The following is a 25,704-nucleotide window of genomic DNA, read 5'->3' on the forward strand; positions in this document are numbered from 1 at the left end:
ATCATTTACAATGGAGCTCCAGCATATGCGTTCCATCGTTTGCAGCTCATTCAGAATCAAGCGGCTCGTTTGATCTATGGCTTACCCAAATACCATCGTGCCACTCCCCTGCTTAAAGCTTTGCATTGGCTCCCGGTGAGGGAGCGTGCCCTTTTTAAACTGGGTTGCCTCACCTTTCAGGCTAGATCAGGTACAGCCCCCGAGTTCATTTGCGCCGCCATAAAACCGTACCTCCCAGGTCGTGAACTCCGCTCTGCCCATAGGGCTTTCCTCATCATTCCTCGTTTCAAGAAAAAGAAATCTGGCGGAGCGAAATTTGCTGTTCTCGCCCCACTTTTCTGGAATTCTCTCCCTCCTGCTCTCCGATCTTCTCCGTCATACACACAGTTTCGGAAAGACCTTAAAACCCTGTTATTTGAGCAAGCTTATACTGTCTAGCCCTTCTGCCGACCGCTACTGCATCACTTAAAGCGCCATGAAACCGCATGGTATACGTGCGCTTAACAAATGCTTTTAAATTCAAATTCAAATTCAAATTAAATTAAATTCAAATTCATACCTATTTTCCTACAGTATCTACATAAAGTCCAATAATTATGATAAAGGACAGTTCATGAGTAGCCTACTTCTCATATAAACATACAACCTTCATCACAAGGGAGACCCCCTGCTCTGTGTACTCTGCAGGGAGTCATTTTTAATTGTACATTTCAGGGTCATCATGGTATGCTGCACTTCTAACCTCTGGTTCAGCACATTTTCAAAAACCACTAAAATATAGTGACAGGGTAATGCCCAAATTAGACATTAAATATATTTTGTGACTTTGTAGAGTATAGAAACCTATGTATGAATATAAACGTGGAAGGCAGCATGCTCGAGCTGAATGCTGCCTGCCTCTTGAAAAGTCATATGCCTCTTTTTGAGGCATATGACTTTTATGACAGACTCAGATTCAGATTCATTGGATGCTGAGGCTCAATGCACTGTGTGCATGTGAGGAAAAGGCAGGACCAGAACCCCAATCCCTACCTGGTACCGTGTTCCCGGAAGCTGGTGCAGAGCAAGGGCATGCGACGACGAGGGGAAATGATCAAAGGGTTAATCATTTAACCTCCCCCGTGCAGGTTGACGATAAGACTGCCTCACTAGGAAGCCAATCAGTGGAGAGAGGCGACCTTGAAGTGGAGGAAAGCCAGAACGACGCAAAGAAGCTGGAAGTGGAAGAGGATGCCGAAGAACAGCGTGAAGACGGGATCAAGGCGCCGAACGTGGGTAAAGAAGATTCCACACGCCACCTTCAGGTTCTTTAAAATAGAGAGAACTTAGAACTAGAAGATGACTTGCAGAGAGCTGGTCCGAAGACTGGTAGACCCCTCAAGAGAGCCGATAAAGCGTTGCCACAACTCAGGAGAGTTGCGGCTATCGCGGTGAGTGCTCAGACAGTAGAGGAAGGGGAGAATCAGGTGGTTCTTGACTCCTTCTCTGTCTTTGGTTTCCCCGGTGCATGAATCTGACCATATATACTGGCGTTTACATTCTCACAAGAGCCTAAGTATTTTTTTTGTTTTCTCTCTCACCTTTATTGTCCGCACAAAGCCTCCACCCCGCCGACCTGAGCACATACCTACCACTAAGGCTGTGTCCACCACCCCCCCCCCGGCTCCATAGAGTAAAGACAGGGAGGTGAAGAAAAGTGGAACTGGAGTGCAGGTGTGGACACTGCCCTTTGCATTCCTTTCACAACCTCTCTCCACCACAAAATCCTACAGGCTATGTGCACCTATACTCGGTTCGGTAGCGGTCTTTTCTTTAGAAAAAAATAACAAAGGAAGATCCTGATACTTACCGCCTTCTCTCTTGATTTCTGCTGAGCCTCCTGGGGTGTGTCCATCTCTGGTACTGGAACCTAGAGAAGAATAAGAACAGAAGAAACGTTGAAAAAAACAGCAAACAAACGACAAAGTCAAATTGCGACTGAACATCACTGTGGGACAGAAGTACCCTGGAAACCACCCTAAATTACTGAAGAATGTAGGAAGAGAAAGGACAAGGAAAAGAAAGAAATAAGGACCGTAGATTGACTGAGATTCATTTTCTTTTTTTTTTGTACACTTCAACAAACAGCCACAATTGAGCCCATAGTCCGGCCTCCTAAATTTTGTTTCCAACCATCCCTCCGCACCCGTGCACTGCACCTGCATTTCGAGGTTGTAGAAGAGTGGTCAATGCTAGCATTTTTGTTAACCTGAGGAGTTGCCACCAACAATGTTCACCAAAAGAAAATATATTTTAAAAATCATACTATCTACACATGTAACATAATGGACTATTTGTGCAGCACATTAATAGAATGAGCCTTGAAATGCTTTGGCAAAAGCGCAGTGTAAATAAATACCATTATTATTATTATTATTCATTCAATCAATATCAATCAATAATACACTTTATTCGGTTCATAAATTAAACTATATTAGCATACAAGTTCAAAGAAAAATATTTAGCGCCACAGTACATGATCTTGTATTCAATCATACAATATTAAAACCACATCAGGTAAAATAAGCTTACACAAAGGTAGCATTCATCCTCTGATAGTGGCTGGAGATGATGGTGAGCCTGGACACAGTAGCGAAGATTCCTGAGCTTTAAAAAGGGCATTATGTACCTCCTAGTGTAGATCCTCTAATAATCACAAAAAAGAGAAAGTGGAGCATTGTTTGACCAGAGACATTATTACAAGGACAAACCTGTGAACGACCCGGCCTGGTTGGATTTTGTTAGTAATTTTGATGTCTTATGTTTACAAGAGACTTGGGTTATCAACAGAGTCCACATTAATGGTTTTAAAACATACCACACACCTGCAATTCGATCACCTTTCAGAAGACCAAAAGGGGGATTATGTGTATATGTATCTAACCTGTTGGGGGCATGTAATTTAGAGATGGTGTGTTCAGAAACTTTTTTCTAAATTGTCTTAATACATATGGATTTGTCCACTGTCCTGGTTTTGATCAATTTTTATAATATTGTGGAAAAGGATCAGTTGGGGACTGTATTAGAAAAGCTTAGCAGGGATAATAACAATTTAAAACTAAGAGGTGAAATGACCTTAATCCCCATTTGGGGTGGTGATTTTAATACCAGCTTGTGCCCACTTGCGGATTTGGGAAAATGTGGCCTAACCCTGAATAAGAATGATCCTCCGGCCCACTTCCACCATACAACCAAAGGCGAGCTCTTAAATGAGCTCACGTTTAAATACGACTTTGGTTTTTCTAATCGCTTATGTACGCCCAAGGTGGATTTTGGCCATACATTTATAGGCAGAGGTGCCAAATCAACGATTGATTTTATCCTCATCCCAAATCATTACGCTAGTTACGTGAAAGGTTATAAAATCCATCATAACATCATGAGTGACCACCTGGCAATCAGTGTGAACATAGCGGCCTCTAATAGTGTTTCTCGGAAACCATGTAATAGAATTGCATGGGTGCAGAATATAGAGCTAGGTAAGAAGAACGGCTATGCCATTCGATGGGCTAGCCGGGACCCCACTGAGCTAAATAAAGAAATAGTCTCCAAGGCAATAGATCCTATTTCAACATGTTTAAGCGATAATCCATCGCACGATGATGTATTAAAAGCCTTTGACCGTATCACTGAGGTAGTGAAAAGCACGTTGTTCAGGGAACGTAGAGGCACAGGTAATCCCAGGAAGGGATGGTTCGACCAAAATTGCACCAGATGCTACTCAAACTTGAAGAGAGCATTGCATAGCTCCGAAAGAGATAGTAGCGAGATCAGGGCTTGCAGGAAACTGTACAATGCCGCAAGAAAATCTAGGGTGTCGAACTGAAAGATAATGTATGGAAAAATCTTTGCGAGGCAGCCGAGAGCAAAGACAGCTCAAAATTTTGGTCGGCTGTGAACGCCCCATTTTTAAATAATAACCTGGATGCACCATCCATCGAAGTGGCAATTGATGAGAGAACCTGGATAGACTTTTTTACTAATGTGTATTCATCACAGGGCGATGTGGTGATCACTGATGAGGAACAAGATATTGTTAGAGGAAAACAGAAATTTAGGCCAATCCATCTTTACATCTCACTTCAAGACGTGAATGTGGCAGTGAAGGCCAGTAGTGGAGGTAAGGCCGCGGGCCCGGATGGGATACCTATAGATCTCTATAAGTCAAACCTGGATGTATGGGGCCCCATCCTGACAAGGGTCCTACAAGCCTTTTGTGAAAAAGGTTTTATAGACACCTGGTCAGAATCGATTATAGTTCCCATTTTTAAAAAGGGTGAGCAGGGGAACCCTGCCTGTTACCGTCCAATATCCTTGTTGGATTCCCTAATGAAGATTGCTGGTAGAATCATCCTAGATCACTTACAAGCATGGACAGAAGAAAAGGATATTTTAAGCGACGTGCAATATGGCTTTAGAGCTGGGCTAGGCACCAATGAGTAGATCTTGAATCTTAGCATATTAATCGGTAAATATACACAGGCAAAGCCAGGGAAACTCTACCTGGCTTTCGTCGATCTCACAGCCGCTTTCGACTGTGTAATACATAACAAGTTGTGGGAAGTCCTCAATGAGTTAAAAGTCGACCCTGTTTTATTACTTTTTTGAGACAGCTGTATTCAGGCGCGAGGGCAAAAGTTTGTTACGGATTGAAGGGAGAGTGCACAGCACCATTCAGGGTGGAGAGGGGTTTTAGGCAAGGCTGCGTTTTGGCACCACTCCTGTTCTCACTTTATACCAACGCCCTGGAGCAGGAGTTGGTGTCACATACTAGGGATCCCCCGATAGTAAACGCACGCCGATAGCTTCCCTCCTTTATGCCGATGATGCGGTGCTCATGGCTCGCACACAGGTTGGCTTACAGAGGGCGCTTTCCTTTTACACGTGTTTTATGGACAGGCTTGGCCTAAAGCTGAATGCAAAGAAAAGTTTTGTCATGACTTGTGGGGGGATGAAAAATAAAGTTAGAAGCTACCAGGCATGTGGGAACCGGGTGGAAACCACCAACCTGTTTAGCTACCTGGGCGTCCTTTTTAATAGAACCGGCTCATGGATTGCAGCAGTTAAGGCTAGGAGCCTAATTTTTATGAAGTCTATTGCCGCTCTAAAAAACTTCTCGATAAAACTGGGGAAACGGCCGCCCATAATGCTACTAAAAATTTACCTGTCGTGGTGGACCTTGGGTCTTCTCCTCGGGATGACGCTGATGCTATAGAGGGGTCCCCCTCCCATCCGTCCCCAGCCCGGAATTGTATAAAGACCCTCGGACTCAGGAGACAGGTGGGCGAGGGAAGGAAAGGAGGAGTCAGCAGGGAGAGATACCTGTCTCGATTTCTTCGGTCCCTGCCCAGTTGACTGCACTGGTGCGATGACTCACGTTCGTAGGGGTGGTCCAGAGCCGACTCGGGGGTTTGCTCTAGGATTTACGACTCTGCTGCAAGGTTAGCCCAATGCTTTTTGAGCTTCACAGAAACTGCCGGTGGCGCTACAACTTCAAGCCCAGGTATCCGTGGGGCCGAGGAGCGCCGTGACAGCGGGTTCCGTGAGGAAGGGAAGTGTAACACAAAAGGAAGAACAAAATAACGGGAGAAACTTGGGTACCTTTCCGCGGTGCCTCGATTGTTTGAGGAATAGGAGGGCTCTCGGCACCCAAGTACGTAGAGGTCTAAACACGGTGTTCGCGCTACTACTCTAGGCTCGGAGAGGAGGAGCGGAGGAGCGTACGGTCAAGCTCGGGTGTTTGCGCTACTACTCCGTGCTCAACGTGGAGGAGGAGCGCACACCCAGGATGCGTTGGCCCGGCAATCCGTGGCCGATTCGGAGGATTTGCTGGCGTAGTCACTCACCTCTCTCACTTGAGGTAGTTGCGGCAGAGGAAAGAACGTCCTGGAATGCGGGGAGATTCAGGCGGGAATCTCGGGCTGGGGAATCCTGATAACTCGGCTGGAGTGGACGCTGCAGTGTAGCGGGCCGTTGACAGGAAACAGGTCAATCTGGAATGATTGGCACCGCCCCTTGTGTCGGGTCGGCTTTTATGTTCTGCCGTGCTCACGGTCACGGGGAGCGCGTGGTCGCTGCGCCTCTTGGGAGATGTAGTTCATGCGCGTTGTCCACCTTCGGAGGTTGCTCGGTTCCGCTCCCGCCCTCATGCTTGATCATGACATTACCAATCTAAATGCGTAAGTATAGCTATCTACGGGGCAGCCATATGGGGTTTCCAGGATTGTACTTCGATACAATGTATTGAAAATGGGTTCTTAAGGTACATCCTGGGAGTTCCAGCTAGCACCTCAGTTTTTAACTGCCATAGTGAACTAGGAGTCGTCTATATTTCTGACCTAATTAAAATTCAACCAATCTTGCTATGGCACAGAATCTGGACATCAGCTAGTACCGGTCTTAATAGGGAAGTATTAACGGACGCCATGAGATTGGTTAATGTGGATAAAATATCCTGGCTCAGATATGTCAAAAAGTTCATGCAGGATATTGGACGCCCAGATTTTTACTTTTCACCTGATAATATGAATTTTATTAATCGAAAGGATCTTAAAAAAACTTGCATGACTCATTTAGAAGAAATTAGGCTAGCCCTGGAACTGAACAAAATCACGGTGATTAATCACCAAATTATTACTGTAACATGTGAGATTCAACCATATTTATCATGTGTCACAGGATGATATGACAGATACCTGTTATCCAGATTTAGATTTGGGTCTTTTCATCGCCTTATCACCCACCCTAATATTAATGACTGGTCGAGGGAACTTTGCTGCTGCCCATGTGATAATATTTCACCGCAATCCACATTACATGTAATTTTATTCTGTAAATTTTATGTTAACGAAAGGCGCAGATGGTTGATTCCTTTCTTAAAACAAGGTGGATGGAGGCAATGCCGCCCAGCCCTTGTGTACTTACAGAAGCTGGAAAATTGTTACTGTACTGGTTCAGTGATGGGTTTTTTAAAGGGCGTGTTACGAGTGTTTAAATAACTAAACTGTTAAATCCGTTACAGGTTGGAACTAGTCAGGGCGACACCATTTGCCTAAGAAATTTTTTATGGCTTACAGGCATTTTATGAATTTATTTTTATTTCCTTGAACATATTTCCACTTGATGCGTAACGACGTATTTTATATGTAATCTATGTTTTGATTTGTACTTGTTGTTTCTATTAATATGTCTGCTTTTATGATTTTAATTCCTAAAATCGAATAAAGTCTGGTTTTGATTTGATTTGACAAGGACAAACCTTACTTTTCAAATTTTGCTGATATCCAAGCGGAAAGCAGAGCAAATATTTGCTCATATCTGCTCTAAATCAGAATAATAATGAGCAGGCCCAATGACCTCTAATGTTCCATAGGTAACTAGCCAGAGAGTTATCCAGGTTTAGGTTCAAATATTTTACTGTTGATAATATCCCCCATTCTACAGTATCCCTGGTAGCTTGGAAATGAGTAAACAATAACAATTGCATTTGTGTTCTATCAATACCAAGACATGAGGGTGTATCAATAAAAATATGGGATAGGCCAATCTTGGCTAATAATTGTTTGACTTGCACCAACCAGGGAATCAAAGGTCCCCTGTCGCTAGCCAAACAATCCCTGATTATATCCCTGGTTAGACCCACCTTTTCCGTTTTCCATATAGAAAACCACAGTAGATAGGGTTTCATGCAAATATAATCACTTAAGTAATTAATACCCAGTTTCTTGTGGCAAATGTATTGAGGAGTGGAACGGGAAACCCTCTGAAATTTCCTGAAAAAATGGTTTTCTTCCCTTTGTATAATTTCATGAACCTTTAGGCCCCAAATTTCACCCCTATATATTGCTATAGGAATGCATTGGGCAGTGTAAATCTGTAACAATGGTGCACGCACTGTCCCTCAATGGGCATGGGAGGATAAGAAGTGAAGCTACAGTTCTAGTTTATTTTGCTCTACAGTTTGATACATGAGGGGCCCAGGAGCCTGATTAACTTAAAACTCTTCTAAACAGGAAAAGGTATCAGTGACTACCAAACGATATGTACCTGTATGAAAGTTCATAGGTTTGGTGCAATTGGATCCACAAGTCATAACAAATGATTTACAGTAATTTGTTGTTAAACTAAGGTAATCCAAAAAAGACACAAGGGATCATACTAACAAACATAACGCTATAGGGGTGCGGGCAATAAGAGCAGCGTCATATGCATTTAACAGAACAGGGAACGGCTCACCATTGATTTTAGGGACATCAGGAGTAGATAGATTTAGTTCAGGGGTGTGTTTGTTAATGTAAAGAATGAATAGCAGTGGGGCAAGTACACAACCTTAGCGGACTCTGCAACCAATGCTAAAATTATTCAACACCTCCTCATTCTGACACAACCTAACCATTGGCCTAGGTGTTAGTGTGCAATGTGCAATGATATCAATAGATGGAATTATTTTGGATCCAACTCAAAAAGCAATGGCCACAATTTAGAATGATTGACACAGTTAAAAAGCCATCGATAAATCCACAAAAGCAAGGACAATTGAAGACTGCTTGGCCACTGTATACTTTCCAATACTTAAATTCAGAATTTAACATTGTTCAACTGAACCAGTGCCAGTCCGAAACCCCTACTGGCATGCATTTAGAATATGATTATCTTGAGCCCATTCCAGAATTCTTTTGTAAAGGACTCTTCCTAACATTTTGGCTGGGATGTCTAATAATGAAATGGGGCAATAACAATGCAGCTTGGATCGTTTGCCTTTTTTAAAATTGGGACGATCACTGAGCTCACCCACGAATTCGAAATTGTTGAAGTTGTTAAAAACATTTGTTAACAGAGGTGCCCATAATTCTGATTTACATTAGATTAAATCAGTTGGGACTCCATCTGGCCCTGGGGCTTTCCCCTCTTTACTTTGCTGGCTAGTGATAGTTACTTCATGGACTGTGACCTGTATTGACAGGGGCTCATCTGATGTGGCTACCCTCATGTATAGTGAGCCTGAATCTGAGGTTTGATAAATCATGAAAAAATGAGTCTCCCAGGCAACCTATTTATACAATTATTATTATATGTCGTTCATTGTCTTCACAGGCAATGAATATATCTCAATCTACCTTGAAAGAAGGATTCGACAGAGAAACCGTCTATTCATTTCTCCGGATGTCTACTCCACTTCTGGTAAGCCTCTTATTATTTAACAAATGTCACTGCGCTTCTTACAATAAACATTACTCCATTTAAGCTTTTCAAACATTGTAAAACAGTTTGTCCCTCATTACAAGTGACTAGGTATATTTATACTAATGCAATAATGATAGCATATATCGTGTTTTTAGGAAATCACATCTGGATTTTGGTGCCACACATGGTGAGGGCAAAGTCGGGTTAGTTTGCACTGCTCCTGCTGTCTGCAATTGCAGGCCTACTGCCATTGGTTTCTTTGGGTCAGTCAGGGTGGCACAACCAGTACTGCAAGCCCTGGGGACTGCTTTACCACCCATGCCCTGGGTACCACTGGTACCATAAACTAGGGACTTGTAAGTGGGGTACATTCCTTGTCAATTGGGGTTGCCAATTTATACATAACAATTTTAGGAAGATAGCACTGGCACTTGGGGCTGGTTAGCAGGCCTCAGTGCACTGCCAGAGTTGCAATACAGCATCTAGTTGGTCCAAATGGAGTCACAAAGTGGGGGGCATCTGCAAAAAGCCCTGTTTTCTTACACCTTTAGTAAAGCCTGACTGCTCTTTCCCACACTACCAGGACTGAGCTAAGGATTTACTAGTGCAAATCCAAGGACCATCTATGGGGTTTGTGACAGTATTACAGGGTAAAGCATAACCAGCATTACCATCAAATATTCCACCTTCCTACAATGGTGGCAGCGGTGGGGATCCTGAACCCGTGTTTCACAGTGCCACATGGTCAGAACTGATTTTTCGTGAGAAATCCACTTTGTTGACTATAGCATCAAAATAATGTTTTCAGATTTTTTTTAGATTTTTGAATTGGATTGTTAGGGCCCTGTGCAGAACCCCATTCCAATAGTACATTTTAAAAGCCTTAGGTGAGTTAGGAAACAGTTTTAAAGTTTTTCAAAAATGTTTAAAAGGTCCCAACCTCCAAGTAAAAAGTTAGGCACAATTGAGGCTGGTAAGGTTCTTGACTTGTCAGTCATCCCAGCCCTGAGGATCAGTGATATGAGGGTTTTGTGCAAAGCAAGGGGCATTAGCTATAGTGTGACAGCTAAAAAGGAGTAACTTGGGAAGCTCCTCAGCTCCTACGAGAAAGTTTGAAGATGTAGGGCCATTCCTTTGAAAAAGACCCTGAAGAAAATGAGGATGATGCCCAAGCCAAAAGTGGATAATGATGGGAAACAAAGTGGAGACCACAACTCTCTAACCTTCCCTAGACCTCCTTCGCCAGTAGGAAGTGACAAAAGTCACTCTAGTAGACCCCCCAAATGATAAGGTGGCAGGAACCCTTAAGAATGAGCTTGATATTCTCTGCCTGGTGGAGAAGAAGCTTGAACATGAGAAAAGGAGTGTAGCCCTTGAGGTAAGAAGGGTAAGATGAGCTTGAAGCCCAAAGATGGTAGCAGCAATACACATAGGGAGGAAGAGGAATCTTTTAACCCTAAAATCTCAAAATGGATTGTCCCCAATTTTAGTAATGGTGATGACATAGACAAATGGTTTGCAGCCTTTGAGAGGGCCTGCAAAATGAGAAAGATAGTTTGTCAACACTGAAGGTTCTCTACTTTGGGAGTTGTTCACTATAAAGGGCAGAGATAGACTGCTGACTCTTAATGAGGATGTGGCTGAGTCCTATCAGTATATGAAAGAGATACTCACAGAAGGGTTTGGACTCACCACAGAAAAGTATAGACAGACATTTAGGGACACCCATAAAGGTCAAAACCACACAAGGATGACTTTGTTGGCTCTTCAGTCAAATCACTAAAGGGCTGGATAAAAGAAAATTAGATTGACACATATGGTGGACTGTACCATTTGATTATAAAAGAGCACATTTTGTCGAATTGTACCCTAGGCAAGTTACACCAGCATCTGGTAGATTCAGAGGTTTCTAGCCTGAGAGAGCTGGGCAGAAAGGCTGATAAGTGGGTAAGAAAAATACCTAGGGTGGTGACCTCAGAAATGGAGGGGTGATGGGCCAACAAAAAGCAAAGGAGGGAGGTGGTAAGCCCAAAAAAGTCACTCCCTCAGAAGCCCATGACCCTACAAAGGAGGAGAGCAAACCATACCCCAACTCTGGCAAGCAGAGTAAGGGGGACACAGGGCTTAAAATACACTTAGATACCAGGCTGTGCTTTGACTGCCAACAGGCAGAGCTCTTTAGTGGGGATGTAGCCTGTCTCAAAAGGTTAGTTAGCACTGGGCTGTCCAGTGTAGCCATTGGGGAAGACACCTCAGATGAAGAGGTCCTCTTAGCTTTAAACTGGGAGAAGGGTCCAGGTGGTAAGCTGGTGATCCCTGAGGGTGGTAGTAAGCACTGTTACTCAATTCAAGTAAATAGGATCCATACCACTTGCCTGGGAGACACAGCAGCCAGTAATACCATAGTGGCAGATAGGTTAGTATCCCCAAATCAATAAGTGCCAGGGGAGACAAGAAGAGTAAAGGTGGCCCAGGGAAGGTCACAGTCAGATCGGCAGCCTTAGTGCTCCTAGAGAGAGAGAGAGGGTACCCTAAACTGGCATAGGGTGGTAGTTAGTCCTGACCGCCCCTACATTGTGTCCTAGGCAATGACCTTCCAGAGGTTGGTCTGACCGCAAAAGGGGCAGTCGCCTAGGGCGCTGCCAATTCTTCAAATCCTGGTAGCCCTGTCCCCAAACATAAGAGACTTAGGCTCCAGCAGAAAGGGAAAAAAGGGTAGGAAAAGGAATGTGAAGACACTCTTAACTAGAGATCCAGTAAGCCAAGGACATTCTACCCTAGTAAAGTAGAACCCCAAATTTGACACTGGTAAGGTCTCTACTGACCCCAAAGAAGTCCCAAAAAGGCAGGCAGCTGTTCAGAATCAGGGTCACCCCAGGTGATATAAATATGAAGCACCCTGCCTCCTGGGCTTTAGAAGGCCTTCCTTAGGTCTGACTGACATATACTAGAGATTGTGCATTGACTTTGCCACATATAGTGAGGGCAAAGTCGAGTTCAAGCAGTTTGCACTGCTCCTGCAGTCTGCAATGGCAGGCCTGCTGTCAGTAGTTTAATTTGGTCACTCAGGCTTGCACAAACAGTGCTGCAAGCCCTGAGGACCACTTTACCACCCATGCTCTGGGTACCAATGGTACCATATACTAGGGACTTATAAGGGGGTAAAGTCCTTGTCATTGGGGCTGCCAATTTACACTTAACAGTTTTAGGGAGAGAGCATGGGCACTGGGGCCTGGGCTGCAGGCTCCAGTGCACTATCGGAGTCATAACCATCAGCATTAGAGCAAAAAGTGGGGGGTGACCATCCAAAAAGGGCACTTTTCTACATGGACTTTCCATTGTTTCCAGTTTTGAGCGATATCCTATTTGCTAATACAATACCCAAATGGCTCCCCTTCTAGGTTATTTGCCTCATTTTCCTTGATATTAACGAGTGCCAGCTAGAATGTGAGAGAGATGGGTGATACCCAAAGTCTTTTTTACCCTTGACCAGATTCCTTGACTTACCCTACACAAACACACCATATGGACTTGTGCCACTTGTCTTCCTGACATCTGATGCAGAGTTCGGAAGGCTCTCAGACCGCCTGTCACAGCCTGTTTAGTGTAATGTATTTGGCACTGGTATTTGAATTGGGTAAGTATGTATCTTGTGGAGATCAAAATATCTCTTGATGCCATTATTGCTGCCTACCTTAAATCTATAGGACCCACATTATTTTATCATGCTTGTATGAGGAGATGGAATATGTCCAGTGTGTTAATGATTAGTGTCTTTTATACTCTGGAAATGCTTTCAACCCTGCCTCCCTCAAATCTAGTCTTGGTGACATTTGCTTCCAGTGTGGTGTGAGTGGGCTGAGAGGCCATGTTTGAAAGTAGTGTTTTTGGCTTCATCTGAACTCTTTCTGGAGAGTGGAAAATGATTATGATTCCATTTTCACTGGACACTGCTGTTTTTGCAAAGGGGACTACATCCCCCATAACCACATGAGAGAAAAAAGAAGAGCAAAGAGGAGCCAGGTCCCTCTTAGCAGCATCTGTACTATATAACTTCACCATGATCCCTGCTGTGCAGTACACTTTCCACAGGGCACTGTTTTTGCTACATTCCCCATATAAGAAGGATAGAGAAGGAGAAGGCGGGTCTCTCCCATAAGCCTCTGTGCTAAGTAGCTCCACTATGATCCTCCCTGCTTGTCCTGATATTTTTAACTCCAAATGGGTTCATTAGAGTTATGAAGAAATGGAAAACAGCGATAGCCCTTCTGGTGCTTCCAAAATAAAATTAAAAAGATGAACAAAGATTATGCAGAAAATTGCACTCTTAATGAGGTTGACGGTTTAATCAAAGATATTGAGGCTTGATTACACAATAACAGCAATAAAAGAAACAAAGAAAATCCCCAAAAAGTGGCACAAATATTTGAGAAAAGACCCAAGAGACAAGGCAGTAGAGTTACAGATATCACATCCTCCACGGCTGGCATTATGCACTATAATAATAAAACTATTATTACTAGACCTGAAACTTTAGGGTGGTCTTCCCTCTAACTTTTTGCCTTCCGCCTCCCCATTTCTGACCTAGTTTTTGCTGGTATTAGGTCTCTGTGCACTTTACCACTGAAAACCAGTGTTTAAGTGCCTGTGGTCTCTCCCCTAAACATGGTAATATTGGCCCATACTCAACTGGCATATTTAATTTACTTATAAGTCCTTAGTCAAGTGCACTAAAAGTGCCCAGCACTTAGTGCAAGGAATGCTACTAGTGGGACTGCAGCACTGCTTGTGCCACCCACTTAAGTAGTCCTCTAACCATGTCTGTGCCATTGTAGAGCCTGCGTTTGCTGTTGACACTGCCATTTCAACCTTGCAAAATAAACCTTTTTCCTGACCAAACCTTCCCTTTTAATTCATATAAGCCATTCCTATGGTGGGCCCTGGACAGCCCAGAGGGCCAGGTGCAATGTATTTAAAAGGAAGGACATGTACTTTTAAGTTTTACATATTCTGGTAGTGATAAACTCTTAAATTAGTTTTTCATTACTGCAAGGCCTCTGCCTCCCATAGGATAACATTGGGGTTACTTTATTACATATTATAAGTGTCATTTCCAAATGGGAAGACAGAACTGATTCAAATTTGGTATCTCTGGAATCCTAATTTAAAATTCTAACTTATGGTGATGCGGGATTTTAAATTGCTATTCTGAAAATTCCACCTTTTAGAAAGTTGTCATTTTCTTGCTTTAGCCATTTGGTGACTATAGCCAGTCTCTGATCACACGAGTGTGTTTAATTGGCAGTTGGGCTTTGTGTAGTCCTCCTAGACAGCTATACACAATGTGAGCTTAGGTGTGCGTCAATGGGACATCTGTAGCAGGATGGAAGGAAGGAGCTTGGCACATCATCCCTTACACCTGATTAGGCAGTATCCTGACCACACACAAATGCTGTGTACCCCCCTTGTAGTGAATCTGGAGCTAGGGCTGGAAGGGAGGTCATCTGTTCACTTCAAAGGCATGTCTTTGAAGTCTCCCTCACGTCAAAAGCACTCCTCAATAAAAGATGAACGTCCTGAAGTTTGGACTCCTTGTGACCATAAGTTGACCTCTTTGTGCAGAGAATCAGCTAACAGTGATGGCTCCCCAATGCAAATCTCTAGTGGGATCTGCTTTTCGTGCCTACAGTCTCTGTCCGCAAAGACCGGCAATGTGATACCTGCACTCTGCACCGACAGTAAGCATCCATGATGATCAACCAGCGTGTTGCGCTACAGTAACGACTGTCTGCGGCGCTCGACTTGATCCCTGCTCCGATAGCATCTTGGCTGCCACCAACACAAATGGCATCCTTTGCGTCAGACTTGAGAAGGTAACTCTTCAGCAGGACTAATCTGGTCCCTGTAGGCGACCTGCGCTCCAAGCTGTGATCGGCCTGAACTTGTGACTTTCCTCTTGGCTACCATGAACATATAACCAATAGTAGCTCTTTGTGCTTCTTGGCTATTGTTGCTACCAAAACACTTGAAAAAAACAATATCTCTGTTTTTCTAGATTGGACTGTTGTTCAGGTATCATTTTATTTGTTACAAATAAACAATTTTTCTAAATTAGTTTGGGATTTTTCTTCTGTTGTGTTTTCGTTTTATCACTGTTTGTGTGCAGGGTAAATTACTTTACACATTGCCTCTCAGTTAAGCCTGACTGCTTTGTGCCAAGCTACCAAAGGATTAATCACAGGTTAATTTAGGGACTTTGGAGTTTGTCCTGGGCTTTCATACCTTTGGTGGGAAAAGGTCATAAAGATTAATGCAAGAAGTGCCCCAAACTTCAGTAAAAGAACACCACATTGGCAGGGAAATGGCTGAGCAGCCAAATGGTTAATGAAGCTGTTAAAATTCTTGAATCTAATATTGAATGATTAGAGAATTACTTACTTCGAGAAAATGTTCATTTAACTGGAATAAATGATTATTAGAGAGAATGTGAAAGAGAGTACACTTTCAAAGCATCTGGAAGCAGAAATCTGCAAAGACACATGGAACAATCTCAGAGTAGATGAAAGAATGCTTCATAAACTAGGTCTCCCAGTTTTATGGTATTTACACTTTAACATTTCTGTGTGTATTTATTAATATTTATTTTTGGCCATCTTATCTGTATTTATCCATAATATTTGAGTTTTGTGTGCAACTGAAGTTGTAACTTGTTTATTTGCAAATATTTAACTGGTAAATGTTAACCTGGGGAGACTTCCCCTGGTCGATATAATTCGGAATAGATCCCGGATTGGGAAAATATACCAAACATTATTTTATTATTATTATTATAGTTCTTTATTCGATTTGAGATAAATCATAAAAGCATTCACAATGTTAAAACAAAATTAAACACATCAAAATTTCTTCCCTATATTGATGTCTCCGCTAACGTTATAGTCCACATCCTAGGTTAAAAGGCATTACATACACGTTTTAGAATAAAAAACTCTAAAAACACCATAAAAATTGTCGAAAATCAGATGTGACAACACATTCAGTTCTAATTATTACAAATCCCTCTCGAGGTTCTTAATTTAAATGCAATCTTTACAAAATTTACAACACAATGGAGGGTAAAAACATCTGAGGACATTTTTAAAAATAACAAAGCAATACAAATCTGCTTAATACCAGTATTCCTGAGTAAAGTCTTTAAAAACCTTCTCCTTGGGTAAGTATAATATGAGCAGATAAAAAGAAAATGAAAGGTATTCTGTGGAGAGAGGTTGTCGCAGCCACAGGGCCCTCTCTCTTCTGCATTTCTTATAAAACCCCCTGTAGATCCCAGTGTTTGGTCTATCAAATGTAATCTTAAGCGAGTTATTAAGAACCGAGCTACGCGGTGCACTTCGCGAACTGCGTAGTACCCTGTTCGCACTGTGCAAGATGCCGTTTTCAATGATTGAACAGTACGAACAAGCATCCGGCACTGTGCAATCATTGAAAACGGCATCTTCACAGTGCGAGCTGTAGTTTTCTGCCGCTCTAGTAGATTTTTACTCGAGCTGCAGCTTTCTGAACGCGGACTGGTAGTTTCTCATCGCGAGCGGTTGCGAGCATACGCGACCACTCGCAATGAGAAACCTGACGTCCACGCGTTGAAAATCTCGTCGGGAGGTTTATTTTCCACACTCGCGATCGCCAACTTGATGTTGCTGATCGCGAACAAGGAAAAAGTCTTGCCGGGATGTCATTTTGTTTGCTCGCGGTCGCCAACTTGCCATTGAGGACCGCGAGCAAGCAAAATATGACCGCTGCACTACGCAACGCTATGCTACGCGTGTTTGCACTGTGCTACGTGCAATTCGCGTAGTGCTAAGTAGCGCAAACTTCGCAAACCAGGCTTAATTTTTAACCAGAATGCTAAGGATTTAACTGCTATAATATCCGAGATGTACCCGGCCCCCAGTTCTTCGTGCGCTATAAAAGCTGGGGTGCTGCTCGGTATCTTCAACAAGCGCCTCATGTATTTATTTTCCTCCCTTTGTAGATTGTTGGGCTTTACAAATCCCTAGACCTCACTTCCGTACAAAACCTTGGCACAGCAGATTGAATTGTACAATTTTAAAATCACGTCCGGGGTCCAATACCCTAGTCTTTGGCCATAGTTCATAATTGCACCTGTAGATTTAATCAGAGACAGGGCTTTATTGTCGAGTAAATGGTTAAAGTTTAATCGCCATCAAATATTATTCCTAAATAGGAAAATGCTGGGACTTTACCTAGTATGTGTGATCCAATGGAGAAATTTTACGATTTCCCTTTCTTGTTCCCCATTTCCAACACATATGATTTTCTGAGGTCCGGGGACATATCTAGACTCTCCATAAACCTCACAAAGCCATTGATTAGCAACTGCAACCCATGGGGGGTACGAGCAAGTAACACAGCGTCATCTGCATAGAGCAGAACAGGAACTGCTCTTTCCCCTATCCTCGGCAGGTCTGTCTTAATATCACGCAGGGCGGCATCCAACCCGTTAATATACAACGTAAAAAAGAAAGGTGCCAATATGCACCCCTGCCTGACCCCACTGGAGCATACAAATTTATCTGTGATGTCCCCCTCCTGAGTGTACCTTACCGCGGCGGAGGTATTATGATGCAGAGACTACAGGATGCTAATTATAGCTATGTCTACACCCTGACTAGCCATCAGGGACCACAGTTTTCTCCGGGTCACGCTGTCAAATGTCGCCGTGAGGTCCATAAACGCTAGATAAAAGACCCCCTCCTTCGCTAATGTACATTTGGCCGTGATGAGGTAAAGATTCAAAAATTGAGCTACCGTGGAATTACCGGGGCGAAACCCATATTGAACTTCAGTGATTATATTAGTGGATTCAGCCCAGTCCATCAGCCAATTTAAGATTACCCGACCCAGAACCTTTGCTGATACATCAATCAAAGATATTGGGCGGTAACATTGCGGATTGTCCCTGTCCCCTTTCTTGAAAATGGGCACAATAATTGCAGATGACCATGAACCTGGCATAGAGGAACTTATTGCTTCGTTTAGCACGCTTGTCAATAGGGGCGCCCATACCTCTGAATTGTATTTAAAGAGGTCGGACGGAATCCCGTCTGGTCCTGGGGCCTTATGTCAAGTAAGGCCATCTATTCCAGCCCTTACTTCTGCTAGAGAAAAAGAAACCAGTCCACTGCTAGCTAAACAAGCCGTTGGTTGCAGTTCCTCCTGTGTATCTCTGGAATGGTTATACAGGCCTTGAAAATACTGCCTCCAGTGTTCAGGGAGAATATTCGCACTTAACACAGATTTTTTCGGGTCTGAGAAACAAGGACTGTTATTGGCTGGTCTTCCTGATGACTTGAGTATTCAGAATGATAGGTGGAAGAGGAAATTTGACAAGGAATGTATTGACTTAGAGGCCTATCTGGAATTATCCAACCAGATTTTAACAACATTTTATGCCAGCTATTGATTTATACTATACTCCGGGGAAGGTTTCTAAGTGGACGGGCCCATGGGGTAATTCATGCAGTAGGTGTGGGGCTTGGGCTGCTGACACGATTCATATGTTTTTTGCTTGTCCCAATCTTGCTAAATACCTAGAGGATATCGAATTTTTCTTGAATCAGATCCTTGTCACGCCGAAATCAATAACACCTGATTTAATCATTCTGGGGATAGAAGGGAGTCAGGGCAGCAAGACCCGGACTAACTCTGAGAGTACATTGGTATTCATTGCAATGGCCATTGTAAGATTATGCATTACCTCCCAGTGGATTAGACCTGATCCACCCACATTCATAAACTGGCGGGCTAGGTTGCTTGTCACATATAACATGGAATCGGCTGTATGTAGGCTTAAAGGGCGTAGGAGACAAGAAATAGGGAGGAAAATATGGGCTCCGATTACTATCTGGATAGGGTAAATAATTCCGCTACCTTGTCTTTGTATATTATCCAGGTTTCCCCTGTTTAATGCTAATCGGACTTTCTTTGTTGTATAATGCTCTTTTCTCTCTCCTTTGTTCTTATTGCTCTCGCTTACTTGCAGTTTTGCTTTTCTTTCTCTTTTTTCTCTTTAGGATTATGTATTGCGACTTGTTGATCTGTGTTCATCTTTTGCCCTTTTTTGGCTCCTCTGTTCTTTGAAACATTTGTTAAGTTGTCTCAGAATGGGAATGTATTATTTGATGCCACATTTTCCATGACTAATTGACAATAATTGACAATGATATAATAATAAAATGCAAAAGCAACAAAAAAAAAACATTATAACACAAACAAATGTTGAGGTGAGGTATTAAAGGAAATACCATCCTGCTTTTAGACTCCCTATGCTGTCAATGTGTACAGCTATTGGCTTGAAATACATGAATGATAGCATAGAGATTCACTCAAAACAAGCTTAATTACCTGTATGGTTCCACTTTTAAAAATAAATACAGACAGACACTCTATTTTCTGCTTGTATTTATCTGTAAAAATCAGAAAAAATAGCCTTATTCATAATCAAGAAAATGTCTATACTTTTCCAGATTTATTCTGTAGTGGAGACTCTACTTATAGACACAAAAAGCTATCCTGTACAATTGCCAAACACTCTATATTTGACCTGATAAAAGTGAATAAGTAATCACCGGTGCTGGAAGCTAACATGGCTAATTAGGGAGGGCGATATGGGAAAGGCGCAGAGACTGGGCACAGTTTGGTTCAATTGGGTATAAAATGTGGAGTAAAATATGAGATATTCTAGCAGGATAGTCATTTGACTAATTATGTGTATTGGAGTTTAAAAAGAAGGTAGGGTTAAACCTCTGGGTATAGGGACAGGGAATGTTTATGGGTTGTGTGAAAAAGGAAACATACAACTTTGATTCCAGATTTTATGTAATTCAGAGGGTGACGTGCTCCTGTTACCAAAAACACACATTCCCTATTGCTTTCTTTACTTATTAGAGATGGAATGATCCACAACTGGTTTATCCTCTAAATTAGAAACCACAATAACATGTTTGGTCATTATGATCAGGGGAATGATAAATATGAGGTTTGGATAGCAAAGAGTGATTAAGGTAGATGTTCAACTGTTACATAGAGCACAAGAGGAAAAGCATTGACAATATGGAATGTGTATGGTCCTAATATATCATAAAATTGAGATGGAAATAGCAGGAACGCAATCACCATATATTGTTGGGGGAGATTAGAATTAAGCATATTATAATATTGGCTGTTCTGCAACATATATCCCAAATCTTGTTACAAATTAAAAGGAATTATAAAAAGGCTAAAATCATTCTGGACTTGTTAGACCCTTATAGGAAGTTTACTCTGAAAACAGGTATTGTTTCAAAGAAATATGATTCATATGTCCAAATTGATTATGTTTTAGTCTTATCACAACTATTTGATGTAAAATAAAGACAGGTATACTGCCACATCACATATCTGATCACGCCCTGGTAATAATGTATATCAGTACCCCATCCAGTGCTTACTTGGCGCCCGTGTTTGAAAGTGCTCAGAACTTAGCCTTTCCCCTTATTTGTGACGCCTTACCACATGGGAGAAGATCAGTTGAGTGTCATCGGCGCAGGAGATTATGTTGAGGTCGTGCTGTCGTGCGACGTGTGCGAGGGGGGCCATGTAAATGTTGAACAGTGTCGGGCTGAGGGAGGATCCCTGGGGTACGCTGCAGATGATCTTGGAGTCTTCGGATCAGAATGGGGGTGGCCGATGCTCTCAAATCCACACATATTTTCAAGAAGTGGTGTGTATTTAAACAAATATCAAGGGCATTATAATAGAATACAATAGGATTTGTTTTGAAGAGGTCACAAAACCACAGATCAGAAAGAGGGGGTCTGATAATATATAATACACCAGCGTAGAACAAATTACTGAAGTTCAGGAGAAAAAAACGGTGGAAATTTGCCACGAATGCTGGATGGAATACAGTCCAGCAAGAAAAATTATATAAGCTATAAGTTATAAAAGATGAAGGGAAAATATTTAACATGGTAGCAGCAATTAAAGATGTTATACGGTACTAAAAGCTATTTGGCTCATCTGAATTAAATAAGCAGTTTGACTATGATTGATTTAAAGACTATATGGAACACCTAACGCTGCAGTTGTCAACAGCTTTCACACAAGATGAGTTATTAGCTCCTGTCTCCCTGGAAGAATTATACAATGTTTAAAGAGCGAGAAGACATCTGGCCTCCGTGGTCTTCCAGCAAATATATGGCAATAATTATCAGCCTTTTGTGCTTCATATAAATCAATTTCGCTTCTTACTTCCGATAACAAAATGTATGCAAAATATTAGACAAGACATTAGAAAATATTCTTGCACAGTTATTCAGTCTGATCAGCAAAGTTTTATAAAGGTACATGATATTGGTAAAAATATAGCAGAATTCTTGGCATGTATAGACTGTATAGCTTAACTTCTCTGTTGGCCTTATTAGTATAAGTAGAAGAGTGTTTTGATTTAGTTTGCTGGAAGTATTTATAGTAAGCTAGGTCACATTTTAAGTTTCCAACTCCTTTTTTTCAAGCAATGCAGGCTCTTTATAGCGATCCCTGTGTATTTCTGATATTAGTGAATTTAGTAGAGACTATTTCAAATACATACATGAGGTTACATCTTTTTGCGACTATTGTATTCAATTTTTATTGAACCACACTCAGGAATTCTTAGAAACAATCAGGAGATTCCAGGCTATACATTAGGAAGGATATCTCAAATTTTCTTCTCTTTAGTTTTATCATCTGACTCTCTTGCAGTGAAAAGAGTTTTGGGAATACCAAATAGAGAATTATCAGGCAAAACGATTACCATAAATAAAACTGAGCTGATGGTTTGGAATATAGATAACAATGTGGCAAAACAACTTCCCATTACAATAGCCATCAGTCCACATATAAAAGATATCATGGGGCATGAATACTACAGATAACCAAAGAGTGGAATAGATAAAATGACATAAATAAATGGCCTAAAGGAAAAAATTACTAGATCCAAATAGAGACTTGCCTCTTTCTGCAGTAGGCAGGATTAATTATAAAAATGGTTATTTTACTTTGGCTGCTTTTCTTATTCTACTATCATAAAATGCATGTTTTGGGATCCAGATAGTTAAAAGTATGTGGCAAAAAAGTGCATAGAATATCTCAAAGAAAACTATTCAGAGATATTGATGAAACTGAACTTAGACATCCGTACTGTTTTAAAAAAAATCTAATATGCTTTTTTACATGCCACTACATACATGTGTTAGAGTCGGGGATCTCTGGTTGGCGCAAGGTTGCCCTTGTGTCAAGCAGGAACCCTCTCCTCCACGTCAGGGCGCAGGATAAACCCTCGCGAATGACCCTTGCTCACCCTCTAGGTGCGTGGCGTGAGCAGCCAAGGCGATTCCTCAGGCGTTTGTTGGTTAAGCACTTACAATCGTACACACAGTAAATACATCAATCCCCCCAGAAACGGACACCAGACTTGGATATATATAAAAATACGATTCTTTATGTAAAAATAAGGTATATATATCTCAACAGACTTATCACAAGACCAATAACGTTTTCGCTATGCCACCAGGTTGTAAAGCAGGCAAATGTTCTTTGTTCTTAGCTTCGAATGGAGACTTTGTAGTCTCTTGCAAGTGTTTACTTGTGGTTCCAGTACCCACAGCGATCGGCTCCTGCGAACGGGGAAATAAGGCGTTGCGGGCCCCGAGCCCGATACTGGAACTTCTTTCGTGATGTGGAAAGTCGGCACAGGTCGGTGCGACTCTCGGCTTAAGAAGTGTTCTTGGGTCCTCAATCAGCAGGTGTGGGCAAGTAGGCAGGCGCGGCCAGCGACCCTTTAGCACGGCGGTGCAGGGGGGTCTCCACAGCGGGGGCGGCGCGGCCTGAGATGTCCGGGGATAGCGAAGCGGGGTCGCAGGGCACAGTCAGTGCAGCTGGATGACCCGGCGTAGATCACAGTCGTCGGACGGCTTCCGGCGGGAGGGGTGATAGCGCGGTCAGCGCGCTCCAGTAGCAGGCGGTGACAGGGATGCAGGCGGCCTGGCCCGGGGACAGAGAGCGGCTCGGGACAGAGCGGGGCTCTCACGGGTGTGAGGCAGGCGAGCTTCTGAGTGTCACGGCCCTAGGAGGGGCGATGAGGGGCGCAGTCTCTTTTCCAGCGGGATGCCCACACGGCTCGAATTGGAGGATGAGCAAGAAGCACAGAGAACCCACTGTTCCTGGGGTTCAGTTCAGGGGGCAAGCTCAGATCAAGCCCTTGGAGAATGTTCAAGCACAAAGTAGCAAAGTCTTTTCAGTAAGTCTCTTCCTCTCCTTCCTCAGCAAGGCAAGCAGCAGGCCAGCTCCTCCGGCGTCTTCTTCTCCTTCTAGTCGGGCAGAGGTTCTTTGTGGTAAACAGGATTCTGCTTTCTTAGGAGCCAGGCTCCTACTTTTATACCATGATTCTTTTGTTCTTTAGCGCCAGGGGGCCTAGGCCTGGCTCAGTCCAGTTCTGGAGCACTTTGTTATGGTGACTCTGCTCTTTCCTTTCAGCAGCAGGGCAGAGACATCAGCCGCCCCACAGGGGGTGGCGCCGGCTTTGTGGTGGCAGAGCACAGGTCTATTCAAGAGTCAAGGTGTACTCCTCCCACCCATCCAGGTGTCACCTCTCTACCCACCACCTGGCAGCCAACCTGTCTCTGGGGATCCCCCCACCCTGCTCCTTACTGTTGCCAGGCAGAACACACACACACAGCAGAGGCGGACTGAGATGGTCAGGTCAGTAAATACTAACTTTCTAAAAGTAGTATTTACAAACCCAGGATATTAAAATAAACTTGGCTACAAGAAGTATTTTATTATTCTGAGTTCAGGCAAACTAAACTTGACACTCTACCATGCTCTCTGAGTCCACTGGGGTCACAGCGTTGGCGTGATCCCAGCAGCCCATTCTGGCCTATGGAGAGCAGGTAGCCTTCAATAGTGAAGAACGGAAATGGCTGTAATTCACTACTAAGACATGCCACACACATCAGGGCATGTCCTACCTTATGCCTACAATGCACCCTGCCCTTGGGCCTACCAGAGGGGTGGCTAATATGTAGGTAAGGGAAGGTTCAGGGACTGGCAAGTGGGGGCACTTGCGCAGTCATCGCGACGGTCCCGGACCGCGCACAGGGTCTGCGGTGGCAGACCCTAGACACACTTTACAAAGCCGCTTTCTGTGGGTGGCGCAACCAGCGCTGCAAGCCCACCAGCAGCATTGGCATTCACAAGCCCTGGCACCCCTGGTGCACTTTACTGGGGACTGACAGTGAATCCAATAAACCAATCATGGACATCAATTACAGGTACACTTTACTTAGGGAGCACTTGCACTGCGGCACGGATTAGCCGTGGCGCAGTGCCCTGAGCGGACAACACCAGCAAAACATCGAGGCACACCATCAAAAAAGTGGAAGGGAAACTCACGCCAAGGTGCCAGGTCTAACAACATGCAAGGCAAATACATTTTTGTATTTATATGACATAATGTATGCTATTCAACCTAGCACAAATTTAACTAAGTTTTAACCAAAATAGTTTTTAAAACTTACATTTAAAATAATACAGATACATACACACCCAGGAGAAAATATCAAAGGGTAGTTAAAATTTCTAAAATGTTACGCCCACACCACACTTTGGGTCAGTTAGAAATATTTTTATTATTACAAATCTCTATACAGTGCACTAGTTAAAAAAATATGCAGTGCAAATGACTGATGGAGGATGATTCAGGCAGGATTTAAAAAATGTGATCAGCAGACAACAGAAAATCCAGATTTCTCTTTTTTGTTATATTACATGAAGAAGGCAAAATGTGGTGGCTGTAAAACACATAAAGTAGATAATCTTCTCAACCACCTATCTGGTAAAGTTATATACACTACTGAATATCATTTCCGTATTATTTACCAACTCTGTAACAAATCAAGGAATGATAATGGCCCAAGACCTAACTAAACTTTGGAATTCTCAGATTGCAGATGCAGAAGAACAAGTATAGACTATGTCAGTTTATGTTATTAATATCACTGTCGCTTGTACTAAATACTATTGACTTCATTTTTTCATTCTCCATAATGTTTACAACAATTCAAATACATTTTCAAAAATATACTCTGGAGCAACACATTTCTGCTTCAGGTGTAGGGATAGAAGCGTGGGCCGTCTGCATATATTTTATCTGTATCCACGTGTATCACTTTTATCATCATGGATATCAGGCTTCTTAAGCAATTCCCTAAGAGAAGATAGACATATGAATTCCTCTCTAGCACTGTTTTGCTTCACTGTATCAATTATCCAATGCTTATTCATATGATTCTGTGCATGATCACTGCCGTAGGTGGATTAATGATTGCAAGAATATGGGCAGAATGTGTAATGCAACTAATTTTAAGATCTGATGGTGAG

General features: G+C 42.7%; 1 protein-coding gene across 1 annotated transcript in view; it reads left to right on the forward strand.

The window, feature by feature from the left end:
* The window catches only part of LOC146776045 (fatty acyl-CoA hydrolase precursor, medium chain-like), a 449,703-nt gene that overhangs the window by 276,925 nt on the left and 147,074 nt on the right, over positions 1 to 25,704 (forward strand). The window contains exon 10 of the mRNA XM_085639114.1: positions 9,133 to 9,219. Coding sequence (XP_085495240.1) covers positions 9,133 to 9,219 — 87 coding nt within the window. The remainder of the gene's footprint in view (positions 1 to 9,132; positions 9,220 to 25,704) is intronic.

The sequence above is a fragment of the Triturus cristatus genome, chromosome 12 (genome assembly GCF_964204655.1).
Source record: "Triturus cristatus chromosome 12, aTriCri1.1, whole genome shotgun sequence".
In the NCBI taxonomy this organism is placed as follows: domain Eukaryota; kingdom Metazoa; phylum Chordata; class Amphibia; order Caudata; family Salamandridae; genus Triturus; species Triturus cristatus.